We start from the raw sequence: 18,639 nt of genomic DNA, 5'->3' as shown, positions 1-18,639 counted from the left end.
TCTTAAAACTTTCACCATGTTGTGACAGCATAGTATAATACAGATAATATGTGAAAAACCTGAGCTCCACTGCTTCCTCCCTGTTATCATACAAAAGTTCATCTGTCAGAAATAACTAATCAAAGTCAGGAAGAAGGTCTTGGTGTTTCCTTGCATGATAGTCATTGCATAATTATAATGCAATGACTACAGCTTGTTTTTTATTTTTAACATTATTGAGAGCTGGTAAAACATCTTAGTTTTGATCTTTTCCTTGCTTATGACAACTTTTCAGGTTTGTATCTGTAATTTAAGCAATGAAAGACCTATTAAGAGCTGTTTATCCTAAATGAATTGATATATAAATATATTGAGAAATATTTACCGGTATATATCAATTCAATAGATTATATTGTTAAATATTCCCAAACAGAACAAAAACAATAAAAACAAAGAAATGTTCATAAATGTTTATAATTTACACAAAAACATCTACTTTAAGCTTACTATGTACAGTGGTAGTAGTGTAAATGTAACCAAAATCAATAATTAATCATAGAATAACTATAGTTAGCGCAATATTTCTAAAATCAATAAATATAAAAACTACATGCAACTGGTTACCTAAGTTTACAGTCTGCTTTGTTCTGGTGGACTTATGTACATGTAACAGGGTGGACAGAATGGTTAGTGTGTGTAATTCCAGCTTATACACTTATTTTATACAACATAATTTACATCCAATAGTTGAGAGAACAGAATTTTTTATCAACCATATAATTTACATAAATAAAGACAATAACCCATATAAATTTTCATGAAAAAAGATGCACGTCTTTTCCTGCCAGATACCAATTTTTTTGACTTGTCGGGTCTATATTGGACTGATTTATCATGACGCATAAAAGACAAAAAAACATACTGCAGGTTCTTTGATCTTGCAATATTATCACCCAAATTTACAATATTATACCCATGTATATATACCGCATCATATTTTCTCAAACTACCTGATGTGTATTAAGTTTGAAAAGTGTGTCAAAGCCAATGTTTTTGGTCTTTTACTTAAGAGGGACAGGAAAATGTTTTTTATTAGCAATCAATCAGAGCCAATCAAGGAAAATTGGCAGATTGATTTGTGCATCTCTAAATAAAACAGGATTAAACACACAAAACACATTACATTTAAAATATCCATATTACTATGAGACTTTTAGAAAGAAAACATTGCATTTTAAAAATGGAACAATCATCTTGACGCTTGACAGCATGAACTTCCTAATTAATAAAGAAAGCACTTGTAACTTCATAGCTCACCGAAAAATTGCACAAATTACTGCTAAAGTAAAATCACATATTATTTAGGCCCTAGATACATGACACTGGATATTTTTTAAACTAAGATTTTCTTCCTCTGTTTCTAAAAAAAAAAAATCTGAACTGACACCTCATTCGAATCAAAAGAGGTGTAACACCTATGCTGCACCCATAGATGGTGATGGACAACATTAAAATGTAAAAGAAAATCCTGAGCCTGGCTGAAGCAGTACTAGGGTAATTGCTTCCAGCAATATATCATGTTTAATGAAAACAGTCAGATGTAGAAAAACTGCTCAATTGTTGGTGAGATTTCTGACAAACAGTCAGGGTGGGCATGTTCAAAGGGGACTTTGGTGACAGGTTTTTTGTTTTTTTTAATGTATTTTTTTATTTTCACCAGAACTCAGTTTGTGCAGTATCAGGTGTTGCAGACACAGGAAGAAATCCCACAAAATATCCGTGTTAGGGCTTTGGCATATGCTATTTTATGTACAGTAGGTTTGTTCTACATTCAAAGACCTTTAGGAATCCTCTTTACTAGCAAGAGTTATGGGTTGTTTAGTTCCAGGCCTGATGGTGAAAGTCATCCCATACTGGTGTCTTGAACGTATCCCATTTCTGTGGAGAAGAAAACATGATGGGTGATTGCAGTGATTAAAGGCGGGATTTGCTCACAAAGATATGATCTCCCCCTAGGTATCCCTGATGTACTCACTTGGTGGGACTCTTCACTTGTGTACTCTGGTATTTGTTGATAACTTTGGTTTCCAACTCTTTCATGTTAAAAGATGCTGTTTTGTTGGTGGGGGTAGGTGGGTTTTTGGTCCCCTGTTTAGGTTGTGGCACTGCTGGCACCTTGTTGTCTTCGTCAGAAAATCCAGTACTCCAGTCATCAGAATTGTGCTCCGAGTCATTAACTGGGGCCATTTTTTGGTCCATTACCAACATCTTTTTCTGTAAAATACTAAGGAGGGTGGCCTGGTTTTGTGAAAGATTGGATGGTACTTGAGTAGAGGCTGGATTGGATTTAGTCTGGATTTGTGGCTTTGGTTTGACTTGTATGTCAGAAGGTGGGAGTTTTGGCGGTGAAGGAGCTAGAGCTTGAGCTTTGGCTGGGGCTTTAGCTGGAGTTGGGGCAGGAACTTGAGCTGTGGTCTGAGCTTTCACTTGAGCTGTAGCTTGAGCTGGGGTCTGAGCTTTCACTTGAGCTGGGGTCTGAGCTTTCACTTGAGCTGTAGCTTGAGCTGGGGTCTGAGCTTTCACTTGAGCTGGGGCGGGAGGCGGGGCTTGAGCTGAAGCTTTAGGTGGTGTTGGTGCTTTTTTTGTGGGAGGATTTGGTGGACAAATGGAGGGGGGTTGCTCTGGTATTTGATCAAAGTCACCAAACTCTGGTGGTGGGGGCAGAAATGGCAAATTCATATCCTGTTTAGGAGTATCATTCTGTACATCATGAGATTTTAATTGCTTTTCTTCTGCTCTTTGCTTCTGCTCAGTCAGGTTGCTTACAGCTGGAGATGAAAGTGATGTGAATTTACTCAAAACTGGATCAGTTGAGAGTTTCTGATCTTTGGCCAGTGCAGTCGAACCCATGGGTGTTTCTGTAGCCTGAATTGTTGTTTTAGTTTCTGCAGGCCTAAGAGTTGCATTCTCCTGTAGTCTATTTTCACTTGGTAGAACTGAAGACGTTGATCTTGGTATGAAGGAATTAGGACTTGTTGGTTCATTTCTCGTGGTGCTGCTTTCGCGGGACAAAGATTGAGTGTTTTTATTTTTCTCTCTTTCCTTAGCTGCCTTCAGGAGAGCGAACGGCGAGGCTGAAGAGTGTTTGGGTTCATTAGCCTTCAGGCTGTCCAGTTTACGATCCAATAGAGGGCTGAAACTGCGGCTTTGACCTGGAGATACTTCCAGTGTGCTCTTGGACTCTGAATTGATCTGGACATTAGTCGTTCTCTGCAATGGTGGAGGCTGGAGGGGTTTAGTTATCTCTGACTGAGCTGGAACAGTGTCTGCTTTAGCCTCTGTTGGAGACTTTGTTTTAATCTCTGTCTTTGCCTCTATTTTAGGTTCTTTGAGAACTTCAGGTAATTCAGGTTGTTTAATTTCTAAAGCCCCCTTGGGTTGTTGTACAGGTTTGGGCTCTGGTTTAGGTACCTGATGAGCTTGAAGGGCTTTTCCATCCACCTCCATCACAGAAGAAGCAGAGTTAGCTGACCCTGATTCTTGCAAGACTAACACCTGCTGCTGTGTTGCCGACTGATTATCCTTCCCATTCCAAAGCACTGTGCGCTTTGGAGGATCATACACTGATTCTTGTAAGACTAACGTCTGCTGCTGTGTTTGCTTCTGACTATCCTTCCCATTCCAAAGCACTGTGTGCTTTGGAGGATCAATCACCTTTGCTTTGTTCTGGGAATTGAAGGTGGACAGTGTGGAGGTGGGCACTTGGGGAGCCTGTGCTGGGGGCTCAGCAATGGACACCGAAGACGATCTGATAGGTTTTGGAGGTGGGACCTTATAACTCTTCTGGTGCTTTTCAGTAGGTGGTTGCGGAGGGGCAAATTTTGGACGTTCTGGCACTTGGGTTGGCGGTGGAACAGAGACAGGTGCTGCTGACCCAGATCCAGAAGAACAGGTAGATGGAGGTTTTGGAGGCGCCATTGGTGGTTGTTTCAAAAGGGACAAATCCTCCTCCACCATAGATGGTGGTTTTGGAGCAGGCATGGATGGAGGCTGGAGGGCCACAGGATCTAGGCTGTTTAGGTCACCCATGAAGTCTGGTGGAGGAGGGATGAAATTCACAGGAGGGGGTGGAGGGGCCGCTGAAGGAGGAGGAGGAGGAACAAAGATCTTCTCTTCAATGTGGCCTGGCACGGATACAACAGATCCAGTGGAGGAATGTTGTCCAGCACCTGTAAAAGACAAGAAATAAGAGCAAAAAACATAGAGCGATTAACTCTGAAAAGAGAATATAGAGGCTTTTATTCTCAAAGCAACTCCTTTCCATTGTGTTTGAAGGTATGTAGGTAAAGATGGTGGTATAAATTATTACTTATGTGAAGCCTTAAAACATGGAAAAACTATCTGACCAAATACAGTCTCCTCTATCTGCTCCTCGTGTAATTGAGTTCACAGCTGCGTTGAAATTAACTTAGTCCAACAGAGAGGGAGGAACAAGGCCATGGAGAATGCTACATATTGGGTGAACATTCCTAGGTAAGTTGTTGCATCATGAAGAGAACTGGGCCTAGTTCTGAGCCCTGTGGGACGGACACTTGTTGATGAGAATATGGATTTACATGTACTTTTATCTGTATTTAGCATTCTTAACTCTTGATTCCCATAAGTAAAATACTATGAAACCAGGTGCCTTCAGAAATCATCTCAGTCAACAAATAGTCTAATTTATTCTCAGTATAAATATAGCTGTTCTGTGAAGGTCTCAGAGGCTTGCTAGGAAACATGAATAAACAATCAGCACTTTGAAGATGAAACTTAAAATGAGGCTACATATAAAACAATGTCCCAAACTTTGAACATGCAATCAAACACTGTCAGTCAGTCCACTAAAAATTGGAACTGCATAGTACAATTTCAAATCTGCCAAGAAATGGTAAGTCACCTGATAAATGCTCTTTCTGGGATGGGAAATGCATAGAGATAAGTACAAGGCATTCCTGGAAGAAAACCTTGTAGAAGCAAGGTTGAGACTACAGTGAATGTTGGCTATCCAGCAGTATAATGACTCTAAATATTCAGCCAAAGCTATAATAAACGGTTTCCAGGGTCTCAAACTCCAGTCCTCGAGGGTCGCTGTCCTACAGTTTTTAGATGTGCCACAGGTACAAAACACTGGAATGAAATGGCTTAATTACCTCCTCCTTGTGTAGATCAGTTCTCCAGAGCCTTAATGACCTAATTATTATATTCAGGTGTGGTGCAGCAGAGGCACATCTAAAAGTTGCAGGACTTCGGCCCTCGAGGACTGGAGTTTGAGACCCCTGGTTTAGACCTAGGCATGTTCATGTGTCAGATTATTTTTCAAAAGAATTTGCAATGATTTTAGTCTTTAGATCCAAAAGGCCGGCAGACATACCTCAAAAGACCTGAAGCTGCAATTGCAACAAAAACATTTCTATCAAGTAATGAGAACTGGAGACAGATATTTATTTGTAAAACAAATTACTTTATGTTGGTCTATCAATAAAACATTTATTTTTGTGGTTTTGCACAACTTTGTAAGGTTTAAAAAGAAAAAAAAGGGATATCTGTAAAAATATGAAAATCTGAGATACATTTCACATTGACATGCAGAAAACGTAAATTTTATTTAACATTTATAAACCGGAAAGTAATCTGAAAGGTAGAAAAACACTCCCATTGTGTAAATTTGCTCTCCATCTTTTATGACCATTTTCAAGAGAGGTATTGAGCAACTGCCTGGACAAACATTTACATGACATGGATGTTTCCTTTATTCTTATCCCTGTGATCCATCACCTGACTCTAAGTAGAGGAGCCACAAATTTACCTGGTATAACAATGACTAAAAAAGGGCCCTATTTACTTTGGTAGTTTAAACCTTAAGTACAAAGAAGGTATTATTTAGATGCTCACCTGTCCCATTGACTATTGGGCCATTGGCAGGGGGAAGTTCAGGGACTTTCGGAGTTGGGACAGCAAGTCCTTGGAAGGTTTCAAACGAGAACTGCAGAGAAAAAAATCCAATCACAAGATTATTGAACTTACTGTCATAAGAAGCAGACACAGCACAAGAACAGATTAAGTGTAGAAACCGTACATTCTGTTCTGCAGGCAAATTTTTTTTTACTTGTTTGTTGGCAAGTCTTCGTTGTCAAAGGTGAACAAACCAGTTTTTAACTATTACGTGGCCTGAGTGTTGCAGCAGTTAAAATATGATGCATTATTGGCATAAGCACCATAAAATTGTCAACCATGTGATTTTTATGAGCTTTCACACGTTGCATAGCATCCAACAATTGTTTGTTTTGCATTTTATGCGGGGAATACTGCACTCCCTAGTGCAAAAATGCATGGCCTTTTCTTACGGGATTGTCATAATGCAATCATAGGTGGAACGTCATAGTTTCACATTCTTTGCTTATGAGGAACATTGGCTGAATCAGAGGATCCACCTATAATTCATAACACTGCCAGTTGTCAAAGAATGCCTGGTTAGGAAACTCACAGATACGTGTGTGTTTGTGTCTGTTTGTATGAGTTAGGTGAAAAAACTGATGCAGAGAGGAGTGATGCTCACATCACGGAACCAAAACCACCAAAAACAAACACAGACTGTGTTGATACAAGAGAGATCCTCAAGATCTAATGCTGCAAATCACTCCAGCATCATTTGGCATGTTTTTTTTTTTATTTTTTACTGAGTCTCGGCGAAAGTCATCTCCTTGCAGATTGCAAAATCATCTCTCGTTGCAAAAACATTTTATATGAAGTTTTGCTTGTATGGATTAGATGAAAATAGGTTTGGGTCAGTTATCATTTTACCAAGGTCTTAAACAGTTAAAGTTTCAAAGCTGCAAACATTTTTTTGTTTTTTATTATACTACTTAAAGACAGAAGTGGGTAGTTGCATTGACAATAATCTCCCATATGTTGCGGCCTCATTGTTAGAGGAGTGAAATGTGGCAACAGACAAGAATGACAAGAATTCCCTAACAAACAAGAATGACAAATTTAGAGCTTTGGAAATATTTTCAATTGCAAAAACATGAGCACTTAAGTATTCATCCTAAAATACCAAGTCCTGCCAATAAATTCAGCTTTCCAATTAGTGGAAAGCTGAATTTGGAAAACAATAATCTACCTATAATAATCAATATGCTATTAAATGCCAGAGAAAGTGCAGGAGTGATCAATGTGAAACATGAGTAACATGCTGATTGCCCTGGGCCCCACCTATTGCTGTGGACTGCTGTTCAGCAGGCTGAAAGAGGGTGAACACACTTTTCTCTCTCTGTTTCACTCAAGAAAACTGGTTCAAACATGTTCTTTGTCATTTGAAAAAAAAAAAAAGATGCAACCCATTAGGTTGATGTCATAGCAGGAATTGAGGTCGTTATTCAAGCTTAAATTTTATTTCTTCTTGATCACTGTAATGCATGTTTCACATCATGCGTCAACAAAAAGACTCCGGAATCTCTCTCATTACCTCAAAAACTCCAGCAAACGACATAATTACTTATTGGAATGTGTTTGAATAGACTGCCCACTTATTTTAGAATATATTTTAAAGCCCTCTCTAACTTTCAGCTCTTTTTCATGGTCCATCTCCTTCTTAGGAAAAAACCTAAAATTATTTGCAAACCTGGCAGATTTAGGTTCAAGGTATTTTTTATTTATTTGAGCCACATGTTTCCTCAAACTGCAAGCTTTGGAATGGCTTAAAAAGAGTTCCAGTTTGAATCTGAGAGTTAAAGATTGAAGTGATGGAAAGAAGCGCTTGCAACCTCAAACATTTGGAGCTGAAGATAAAATATTAAAATACCAGAGGAAACATGCAAAAATCTGGTCAGCAAATACAAGATGGATTTGATTGCTAGAATGCAAATAAATGTTTTCCCTGATTACTGAGAGAGGTATATATTTGTTTTACATGCAATATTTTAAATGAAGTGTAAATAATTTTTAAAAAGCCATATCTTTCAAAATTGAAACATCTTTTAGATGGCTTTATTATTTTATGAGAGACACCCACCTCATTTTCTGTCAGAAACAAGTTTCTTCGGTCTACAAAAATATTGTTAAAATGATGACAGTAACATCAGGGGGTATGAGTAATTCTGGTCTTCACAGTATATTACACAATCATTAAAGTTAAATACTCCAACTTGAGCTCTCTGGTCTTCAAGTAAAAAATCTTCTAGTCCCAAGCAGCGGCAGCAACACCCGATGAGATCATTTTTTTCAGACAATTGCAGCTCAGCTGTGGAATGAGCTTTCCTTTGTTTTTACTTTTCCTTGAGACTCTTGAAACATTTAAAAAGTAACTAGACATTTTTATTCAGATATATTTTTATTTAAAGTCCTATTATAAATTAATCACAGCTTTTGATTATCAATGTCATTTAATTGTCTTATTCATTAGATTTTGATTCACATGCTTTCTTTTTATCCATTAAAAATGCTAAATTAGTGAGCTATTTACTATCACTGAGGCAGCAGTGTTTTAAATTTACAATTGAACAGCTATAAGCAGCATGTCTGTTAGAAATCTGAGCAGAAAGATTAAGTAACCAATTAATGTCATCTTGTTTCACTCATATTGAAAAGTGAAAGAGCAAAAACATGTCCTATTCTGTAAAGTAAGCACTTTGAAATTACAACTAAGTTTAGATTTTTTTTTTTTTTTGCTCTGTATTTAAAAAAAAAAATACATTTAATAAATAACATTATTAATCAACTTTTTAAATTATGCTTTAGTGGGAATATTTGTTGCTTTTCTTTTTTACATGTAATGCAAAATTAGACAATTTTATGCAGTTTTTGAATGTGTCTTTTTTTTCCAGCTCATTGGTGTATAAGCCGTCTGGTCCCCTGCATGTGAAAATTAATCCGTCTACCAATGCTGTCAAAGACGTTTTACATCTTCTTAATATCACACCCTGCATTACTCTCTCTTTGCTAATAATCCCTCTCTCACAGACGTTCTTCAAAGAGCATAAAGCGTGTCTGGTCATAGGAGGGTGTGTCCAATCCAGTTTGATTTAGTCTTCTCGCTCGGTGCTCTATGAGTCACTTTCAGCTGTCGCAGCGCTCAGAGCTGACCTGCCCATGTGCTGCAGGGTGTGCCACGTTCACATGCCTGAGAAACACTCCCAAACAAAAGGGCGAGGTGTGTGAACCGAGTGCAGATGAGTCCTTCATTTGCTCCATGACGAGATAATAGGAGGCCTGTCAGCCGCTAATGTACACGTAAATTGAGATTAATGTCTCCAAGATTGTTAAAAATATGCCCTCTTGTGCATAAGCGGTGAGTCGGTCCTGCGCTACAATATGATGGGATGGCTAAACGTGCTAAACAATAACAATAAACAAAAGAAACCCTTAGCGATCCTGTAGTTACGTTATAATGTTGCCAAGTCAGACGACTTTTTAGCATTTTGTTTTCATTACACAATATTATTAACTACTCAGTATTTTTAAAGCACAATCTGACAACCAATTAGTAACTTTATATCAATGTAACGGAATATAAGGCAAATTGAATAAATTCTCATGAGTTCATCTACCTTTTTGTTTTTCAGTTAACTCAATTATTAAATATTAATTTGATTCCAAATCATAATTAAAGCTACTAGTCAAGCTTAAATCAGCCAAATATATACTTTGTTACTAACAGAACAAAATGTCACAGTCAGGTTTTGTGTTTATTTTGCTATTTTGTTGTAAAGGTTATTTAATGGTGAGCAACTCTTCCCTTGATAAGACAAACGTCCACAAGCCTGTCTCTGGTGACATCACACAAGGCATAGAATAACCAATCAATTTCTATGAATATATTTATAGACTCACTAGTAGCCTGTCAGTCAGTCAGTCAGTCAGACAGACAGACAGACAGACAGACAGACAGACAGACAGACAGAAGTTGCTTGTTTAAGTTGAAGCAGTGCAACATCTTGCAAACCACACAAATATTGAAAGTGAGCAGAAGCAAGAAAATTTACTCATTTTGCCACATGACATATGCATACACTGAACCAGATGGAACTATGCAAACAGGAATGTAATTAAATTTGTCTGCTACAGTTCCTGTTTGCTTCAGCTCCAGCTTTCTTTGTCATCCATCAAGACTTGAGGATTATTAGAGTCAGACTCAAACATTTACTGCTGAAATCTTTGCAAATCAGATCCAATGACAGAGGATCTGGCAATATCTCTCAAAGCTAACATTTTACTTCCTAATGTCATTCAATCAGTTCAACTCTTAAGTCTCTTGTGATGTAATCAATTCAAATCTACTCATAACAGATAAGCATTATTTTCCCCCCTTCATGTAATTTCAAAAATATTGTATTTTGTGGAATCCAAAAGTTTGCACCAAGCCATTTTTATTGTCAGTGTAAATTTGTTTGTGAAATAAAAACATGCCACTAGCATCTTTAATACTGCAGCTTTAAAATTGACCTGCAATGTATTTCAATACCAATTCAATGTCTTCCATAGCAAGATAAGGAATGATCCTTATCACATCTACTTGCAATATCAACAAGGACAGTCAGTCTGCAGCTCCACTGAAAGATTGTCGCTGAACAAATCTAAATGTAAACTGATGGAATCGTGAAAGAAATGTTTAAAAATTTGTCAAATCTGCCAAAATGGTTGGCACTGTTGTCAGTCTTGCAATAAAGCTTCTAAAGGCCAGCTAAATGTACCTAAATACTGACCAGATGTTTGAGGCTTTTTTAGATTCAGAAGCAGAACATTAATGCAAAGAAATGAAGCTTTCCTAAATACTCACAGTATGATGCTTAACGGTGGGTCTGGCCCTCACGTTGGCAGTCCCAGATTCGTAGATTGCAGACTCTGACTCCTCCAGGACCAGCTGAACACTGTCTGATGAGACATACACAGATTTTTTGGGGCATTAAATTACTATACTTTAGGAACTATCTAGAGAAATTTTTATATAACATTTGCTAATGCTCAAACCTTCAATCTAAATAATTTGCTCATAAAGAAGAAAAAGACGGAGTAGCAGAAGAACCATACATGTGACGGCAATGAGAAACAATGTGCACCAAAGTGACCTAAAAGTGGCTATTAGTCAACTTAACTATCTGAGGTATCGTTTGACTATACGATAGTCAAACATATAGTTTTGACTGTCAAGACTATACAACATAATAAGACTATCCCTTCAGAAAGGGAAAGCAGGCTGGCTGAAGCCTTTATATTCTTCAGAACCATCGTCCAGCTGTTCTTGTGGACTGAACTCACTTTAGGATTTCTGTTGCATTTTTCTTTGCTTTATTTTGTTTTCCAGTCTGTTGTACCTGACAACATAATAAGCCACACAGAGAAAATGCTCAGACTGTTGCTTTAAATAACATGTTGCCGCTATGGCTAAGTGAAAGTTCAGCAACAATGTATGGAAAGGGACGCAACTTGTGGTGAGACGTTAGGAAAACTGATGTCAAAGAAACCGATTTAACGCGATTTGCATCACTAAGTTGTTTTGCTTAAGTGGTGCTACCTCACCAATGTTTGCACAGCAAGCACTGCAGCACCTGGGCTAGAGTTTGAGCGATGGCAGCAGTGAAATGTAAAACCAGGAACAAAAAAGAAAATGTCTTCAGGTGTATTGGTTCACACAGAGCATTCTTCAAGAAATAAAATGTAAACAGTGAGTATGCTGCAGACAAAAACGCTGAAACATTTCCTTGTCACATTGTTTGCCCAATAAGTGACCGACGACAGATCCTTGTCACTGAAAGGCATTTAGCCTGTACGTCCTTTCCACTCTTTGTGCTGGAAGACTTTCAGCAAACAACGATCAACTAAAGACATTACAAGCACAGAAAAGAACCATGTCTCTTCTCACATTTCCCTCTGATCTGGGACACAATAAGCACAACATTCTGACGATTTTCCTTCTGTTTAAGACCAAAGAATATGATAAAGTCAGTGAAGAATGTGAGAACAGCTGTGGAATGAAAACACTGTGGTGTTAAACCAGTCTAACCAAATGATTAGTTTCCCTATTGTGCCTCATCCTGATTTAAATAGACAAATGTTCTTTCGCTCGTGTTGCACCTTTTGCATAGCAATTCATGCTGCGCTTCCTGTTCTCAGAGGCTGAATTGAGAGACTTACACTTGATCCAACAACATTTCATAAGCACTAGCTTGGATTTCACTTGGTATGAAACTGTGAGCACATACTTAGTTGTTTTTCTTAGAAACTGTTTATTTCGTTGTCGATTGTTCTCAAATCCAAGTTAGTGATGTTAATGATGCAAATTAAAATCTTTCTTGTTTCATGCAAAAGTTTTAAACAGCTGTTTCAACATATCTTTAGCAGAACTGAACTCCATAAGGTCAAATGTGGCTTAACCTGTTTTTAAGTGGGTTGAAAGTTATTGAGGACAAGTTTAGCACATCTTATTGTTTCAATTTTTATTTTAGCAGTGATCTCTGAAAATTAGATTAACTACCTACCCTCATGTAGGCACATGATGTATTACAGGGCAGTAAGTGATTTTATTAAACTTCAAAGTGAGTTTGAAAGGTCAAGCAAACTTTCTGATAAAACTGCTTGGTTGAAGAATCCAAATCATAACAACTCCATACCTCTAGAAGGCATGAAGTAAGAGTCAACTATCCTCTATTGTGTTGAGCTACCACACCTCCACTGCTGATACTTTAATCCAAGAGATTTATGAAGAAAACCTTTCCTGTAATTGTTACCTAAGATTTTGGAAGTTTGCACTTAAGTAGTACACACAAAAAAGAAAAACTATTGAATTCACAAGTAAGATCTTAGATTACATCAAGTACAGGGATGCTTAGCATGAAAATGTTCAGTTTTAGCTCCTCAATGCAAAGGAAGAGGTGGCTGCAGTCAGAAATGAAGGGCACATTTTACAAGGTAGTGGCATTTATGGATCTAATTAAGTATCAGCAAATGTTAGAAGCAAGCAAGAGGAAAACTGGAGATGGAAATCCACTGAAATATTTTATTACTGGCTATTTAAGATTGACTAATTTGTGTTTTTTTTGTTTATTCCAGATAAAAGTCCTTATTTAGTCTACAGACTTATTTAGTCTATGGTAACTTTCAAAAGAATATGTCAAAACCAGAACACCGTACAGGAAGCATTAGTGCTTTTTTGTATAAGTGACTATGGCTAGTTTCCCAGGGTTTCAGGAACTGATGGGGCGGCAGGGATAATCTGGAAAAATAGACTCTGAGTTTTATCCCAGTCAAGATTTCAGTTACTTAATTGTATGTCCGGTCAATGGGAATTTGGCGGATATTGAGCATCTGATTAGAAGTCATCCAAAAGATTTTTATCATTTTTTCTTTAACATTACTGTCATTGCAGTGAAAACGTAATAACAGGAATAATAATGAGATCTTCTGGTCCAAGAAAATGTACTTGATTTTTTTATTTATTTTAACAAAACCCTTTTTTAAACATCACCTGATTTTCTCAATAAGTTTCACCATTTTTAAAACTGTTACACATTTTCCTCTGGGTTTTCCATATTTAGCAAACATGTTTAGCTGAAACAGTTTTTTTTATTATTTTTTAGAAAAGTACCAGTTTTGATTGAGGTCTACAAAATTCTATACAATAGTTGATAAGATTAGCAATTTCTTCCATGGATCTTGCATTTGTTTAATAAATGAATGTGCAAAACTAATTTAGCAACACATTCACTTGAAGCAACTGTATTTGTTAAGGAAACTCCAAACATTACATTTTTATCAAAACGTATATGCAACGTTTTCTGAAGTGCAGTTTAATGTTAGTTGGTGTGGTCGAGTAATTAGCAAAAAAGTTTTAAAATATTCATTACTATATATTTATAACTATTTAAAAATTTCCTCCATTAATTATTTTTTGCATGAATTAACAAATATACAGCAACTTATTTACATAAAGATATGCTAGGTGTTGTTTTTAGGAAGTACGTACTTAAAGATAGAAGTAGATGCATCTCAGTTATCAAAATGGATCACAAACGATACTTTTGGCTTTATAGGGTTCAACACACACGCACGCACCCCCCCCACACACCCACCCACGCCCACACACGCACGCGCACACACACACACACACACACACTCATCTGTTGTGTGTGTTTTTGTAATTATAGCAGTAAAGTTCTCACAAAGTGTTTGGCAGTAGATATTTAAACTACAGTAACAAACGTAAGAAATTCAGTACTTCTTTCACTTTTGTTATTTCAAAATGTATGACAATTGTTTAAAACATAAAAACAATTTGAGCCATGAGGTCCATAATCTTGACTTGTTGAATTTTGATAAAGAATTCAAAACTCAGGTTTGAAGCTGGAAAGCAAATTCAGCCTGATTTTATGAATTTAACTTTAACATTACTGATAAAGTATTTGTACACAAAATAGAGACAGCTGTCCTTCAAGACTCGCTTTTAGGTTTTATAAGCTGCTATAAAATGTGACTTCAGTGAGCAGAAACTGTTCCAGGTCAACATCAAGTCCTAAGGCCGTTTTAACCTCCAGTAAGTGGATCATGAGAGTAAACTTGTTTCCTTTTTTTACTCACCCCTGTCCGGAATTTTAAAGTTGGTGTCATAAAGAGATTGGTTCTTCCGACCCAAAAAATGCAGCCCCTTCTTCATTGTTGACGTCGACTGATTTAATGCGCAGGCAGAAAAAAAAAACGGTTTTGTTTTGTTTTTTAATCAACCCTCTGGTGGGATCACTTGGTCATGTTGAAGTAAATCCGCGCTAAAGCAAAGTCAAAGCTGTCAGCAGGTGCAGCAGGAATGACTCTGCCTCAGGTATATGCCTGTTTCTAGCAAACTTTTCAGGACAGCCAGATAAAATGGAGCAAACTCCGCCTCCTGTCCCTTTTTCGGAGCACCTCCCTGCTTCTGTAGGCTCCAGGCAGCGACAGGTGAGGCCCCGACTCTCCTTTTCAGCCGCATTCCAGCACAAACCTCACCTGCGGAATGAATGGCCCGCTTTAAAGCCGCTCTCCGCCGCAGCTTTGATTGCAGTGAAATGAGTCAGTGGCAAATATTCAGCTCAAAGCAGAGCCTGGCAGAACCAGATAGGAGGAGAAATATGGATTTAATTAACCTCCTATAGGCATTGTCCGGGAAAACGGCACACCGTTCAACATCGACTTGAAATAAAAACTTAAAATTTGAACTTGTTTTTGCTTATCGACAAGATAGAAGGAAATTATCTGAAACTCTTATCTTGGGTGTAGAGTAATACTGCCATTCATGTCGTAAAGTAACTCCACTCAAGTAAACAACTGAACTTTATAACTTAGGCTCAGTGATGGGTGTGATGTTTATCATTCTGTCCTACTTATTGCGCTCTGCGATGCGTTTTATTTGGATTTTAGATCAGATAAATTAGTGCTGCAGGGGAGCAAGAACACCTGGCTTGTTGTGAATAAGAATCTGAAAAGTGTGGCATCTGGATTCAGTTCTCCACTGATCAAGCTTCTACCAACCTCTAACATCTGATAAAGCATATTTGCAAAATTTGGTTAAGAAGACAATGTAAGCTCAATGTAGGCCTGTGAGCTTACATTGTTAAGCCTTGCCACAGGTTCTCAATTGAATTTACTTCTGAGCTTTGACTGGGCCATTCACACATTTCACTCCAAGCCATCCTGTTACGGCTCTGGCTGTGTGCTTCGGGTCACAGTCGTGTTTGAAGCTGAGTTTCGCCACAGTGAAGTCTTTTACTCTCTCTGACAGGTTTTATTGATATTATCCTTTAGTTAGCTTCCTGCTGAAGAGAAGCACACCCATACCGCACAACCAAAGCCTTATCAAAGTTGACCTCAGGTAAGCATGAGTGGGCGTCTCTGTGTTGGCTTTGTGATGAACCAGAATATAAGTCACCCACAGATCACACACGCAATTTTTACTTTTTCATTTCTGTTTTTCTTTTGCAACATTTTTAATTTGTGACACAAAAAAAAAGTTGCGGTTTTGTTTTTTAGTCTTTGCTGTTGCCATTACTTACAACTAAATATATTCAAAACAGAAGGAAAATGATGGAAGAAATGTTGGAATATTTTGATGTACAAAAGGCAGCAGATTTAATTAAATAAAATTTTTTTTTTAAATAATTAGCTTTTTAGCACAACTGGAGAGCATTGGTTCCAACACAATAAAAGTACCGCTAATCAGATAAGATAATATGATATGTAAAGATTATGCAAAACCGAGGATAGAACTGGCCCAATAAAAAGCCATGAGGGATCCCACAGCAGATTTCAAAAAGGCATTAGAAACCAGGAAGTCCATAAAACAGCATTCATATCCCATTGCTTCTAAGCGGTTGTGGTTTAAAACACAAGTCTCTCTAAAGTGTTTGGAAAGATATAACTGTACTGTTCCCAAACATCTGAGTGTTACAGTTGAGAAAGTAAACACAATTATTTTCAAGAACGAGACAATTATCATTTTTCTGCTCTTCTCCGTTTCATTTATTCTGCTGGCGTTCTGGTTTGCTTCTAAATGTCATAGTTTTGTTAACACATGGACAAAATAGTTGGCACCTCTTACATTAATGACCAAAAGAAAAAAAAAAGAAAAAACAATGGTCACTGAAATAACTTGAAACTGTCAAAAGCAATAATAAAAAAAATACTTAAAATTGAACAATGAAAATCCGACATTGGTTCTGAATTTTGGTTCAAGCTAATCTTTAAAAGAAAAAAACAAAAATACTATTGAAGCTTCCTTTCATTTCTAACATGACCTGATTTACCAATAACATTAAAAATCTGATCTGGTCAGAGAGAGATGACATGATGAATTTAGGCTCCATATGACTGTGAATAACATCAATTGCAGATATTTTATCCAATAAAACCATAATTTAAATCCGTTTTCTTGATTTAAAGGACAGTTTTACTGTACCACTTTCCACAAAAACAAAACTGAAAACAGCAGTGACTTGTGCAGTCTTTACAAGGATTGGATATCCATATAATTTTTCATTCTGTTTGGTTATTTTATTATATAATAAAGTAAACAGCTTTGCTCTGCCTCTAAGAACTGGATGAGTGGTGAAGTTGTCATATGCCGTGCTTTGTATGACACAACAGCAAGGTTTGTTCAAGTATCCATGGTGTCCTCTTTGGTCTTTACAGTCACAGTTTGTCTTTCAAGTTTCTCCGTCGCACCTGAACGTGGCTGTCCTGCAGACAAACCCCACTGGTCCATCCAGTTTCTCAGTGTTTCGTGGGAATCATTTGTGCTGTGTGGAATAAAATTCAAGTAATGTTCTGCAGGCATTGCTAGTGCACCTGCTTTTCAGGGCAGAAGACGCTGGCATTTTAATTTCTACTGACTCCTCTACTTGCCTTTTACATCTTGAATTTTTTTTTGTAAATGTCACATATTATTTTCCCATAATCTTTTAAAGCAGTTTGACAAAGTCGAAAAACATTTCATGATATTTTATTTAAATATGGCAGTGTTGTAACAAAACAGCAACTTCTGCTTTTCAGCTATCTGCTCCTGCAGTCGTTCAAGTTATACCCGACCAAATCTGAATACGAGTATAATGATGTCAACAATATTTAAATCTGCGGTATAACTTTTATAAAAAAAATATGTTTTTTGCATATTTGTTAAAATTGTCACTATGTGGTGACAGAAAAATATGGGACAGATAACTTGGGATAAAAATGGAGTTCCTCTTCTTTCTCCTTATCTACCTGCTGTCATCTGAACACAAACAAGTGGGTATTTTTTATGCACAGCAGGACTGAAAAGTGCAGCATGCATTCAAATTGTCATATACATATACACATATAGCTTGAGGTAGTAAGAGGACAAAAGCAGTAAGATCAACAAGCTCATAGTACATGAGATTAATACAAAGATCCCACAGGGTTTTATTAAAACCTGCGGCAGGCAGTAGTGTAAAAATTAAACAAGGAAACAAGATATTTTTGCATTCCATGATGATGAGCTGCAGTATGAAAATAGAAATGAAACCATAAAAACAAATTGATTGCACAGAGGAACGTGTGGCGGTTCAGCTACAGTGTGCTGCTTTTGCACGTTTTATTCCAAGGGTCAGTGTAGTGCAGAGCTGCTTCCCGGCATTTGCTGTCACTGTGTTGTGCAGCTGCTATCCTACACATGAAGTCTGGTTATGTCTTTTAATAATTTATCATTTATTGCTTCTCATAAATTAGTTTCTTTGTACAGTCATGGTTGTCTGTAAAGTGTTTGGCTTAAAGTTGATTATTTTATTAAGAGCCTGCCAGTGTAGTTTATCACTGTGTGTTTTAGTTGCATTGCTTTGCTTCTGGATCCATCTTAGAAATTACAGATATTCAAATTAAATTCATTTCTTGTTCTTTTTTGAAAAAAGCACAATATCTTAGAGAAAAAATCCACTTTTGCCTGTCTCTACATGTGTTTTTTTTGGCACAGATTCTTAAAAAAAAAAAGTGTTGATAATTAGGGGTTTTAAGTGAGCGACACAAAGTAATTCATCATTTTGAGGGGAATGGATTCATGGTTTTCACAAATGAAACTCAATTATTTGAAGCCTTGTCATAGATTCTAAACTGGATTTAGGTCTGGGCTTTGACTAGACCATCAAT

General features: G+C 37.2%; 1 protein-coding gene across 2 annotated transcripts; it reads right to left on the bottom strand.

Annotated features, from left to right (window-relative positions):
* Window positions 1–434: 434 nt before the first annotated feature.
* Window positions 435–14,988, bottom strand: LOC116709854 (uncharacterized protein C6orf132 homolog). 2 transcript variants are annotated; one of them, XM_032548526.1, is made up of 6 exons: window positions 14,590–14,988; window positions 10,796–10,890; window positions 5,914–6,004; window positions 2,477–4,208; window positions 2,015–2,440; window positions 435–1,917 (listed from the first exon to the last, which is right to left on the bottom strand). In XM_032548526.1, the coding sequence occupies exons 1-6, from the start codon at window positions 14,663–14,665 to the stop codon at window positions 1,821–1,823; spliced, it is 2,517 nt and encodes an 838-aa protein (XP_032404417.1). In that variant the 5' UTR covers window positions 14,666–14,988; the 3' UTR covers window positions 435–1,820. The 2 variants fall into 2 exon arrangements, with proteins under 2 accessions (XP_032404417.1, XP_032404416.1); XM_032548525.1 differs by having other exon boundaries at window positions 2,015–4,208; window positions 14,590–14,985.
* Between the last annotated feature and the right edge of the window lie 3,651 nt (window positions 14,989–18,639).

This window comes from Xiphophorus hellerii, chromosome 20 (genome assembly GCF_003331165.1).
Source record: "Xiphophorus hellerii strain 12219 chromosome 20, Xiphophorus_hellerii-4.1, whole genome shotgun sequence".
NCBI lineage: Eukaryota > Metazoa > Chordata > Actinopteri > Cyprinodontiformes > Poeciliidae > Xiphophorus > Xiphophorus hellerii.
This window is presented reverse-complemented; position numbering and strand designations above follow the sequence as displayed.

What these genes read in the sequence shown, in the direction of transcription:
- LOC116709854 (XM_032548525.1), bottom strand. Translation starts at nt 14,665, where the DNA reads ATGAAGAAGGGGCTGCATTTTTTGGGTCGGAAGAACCAATCTCTTTAT. An exon ending in CTTTAAAATTCCGGACAGGG is followed by an intron (nt 10,891 to 14,589) that starts GTGAGTAAAAAA and finishes ATGTCTCATCAG; the next exon opens with ACAGTGTTCAGCTGGTCCTG. An exon ending in CCACCGTTAAGCATCATACT is followed by an intron (nt 6,005 to 10,795) that starts GTGAGTATTTAG and finishes TTTTCTCTGCAG; the next exon opens with TTCTCGTTTGAAACCTTCCA.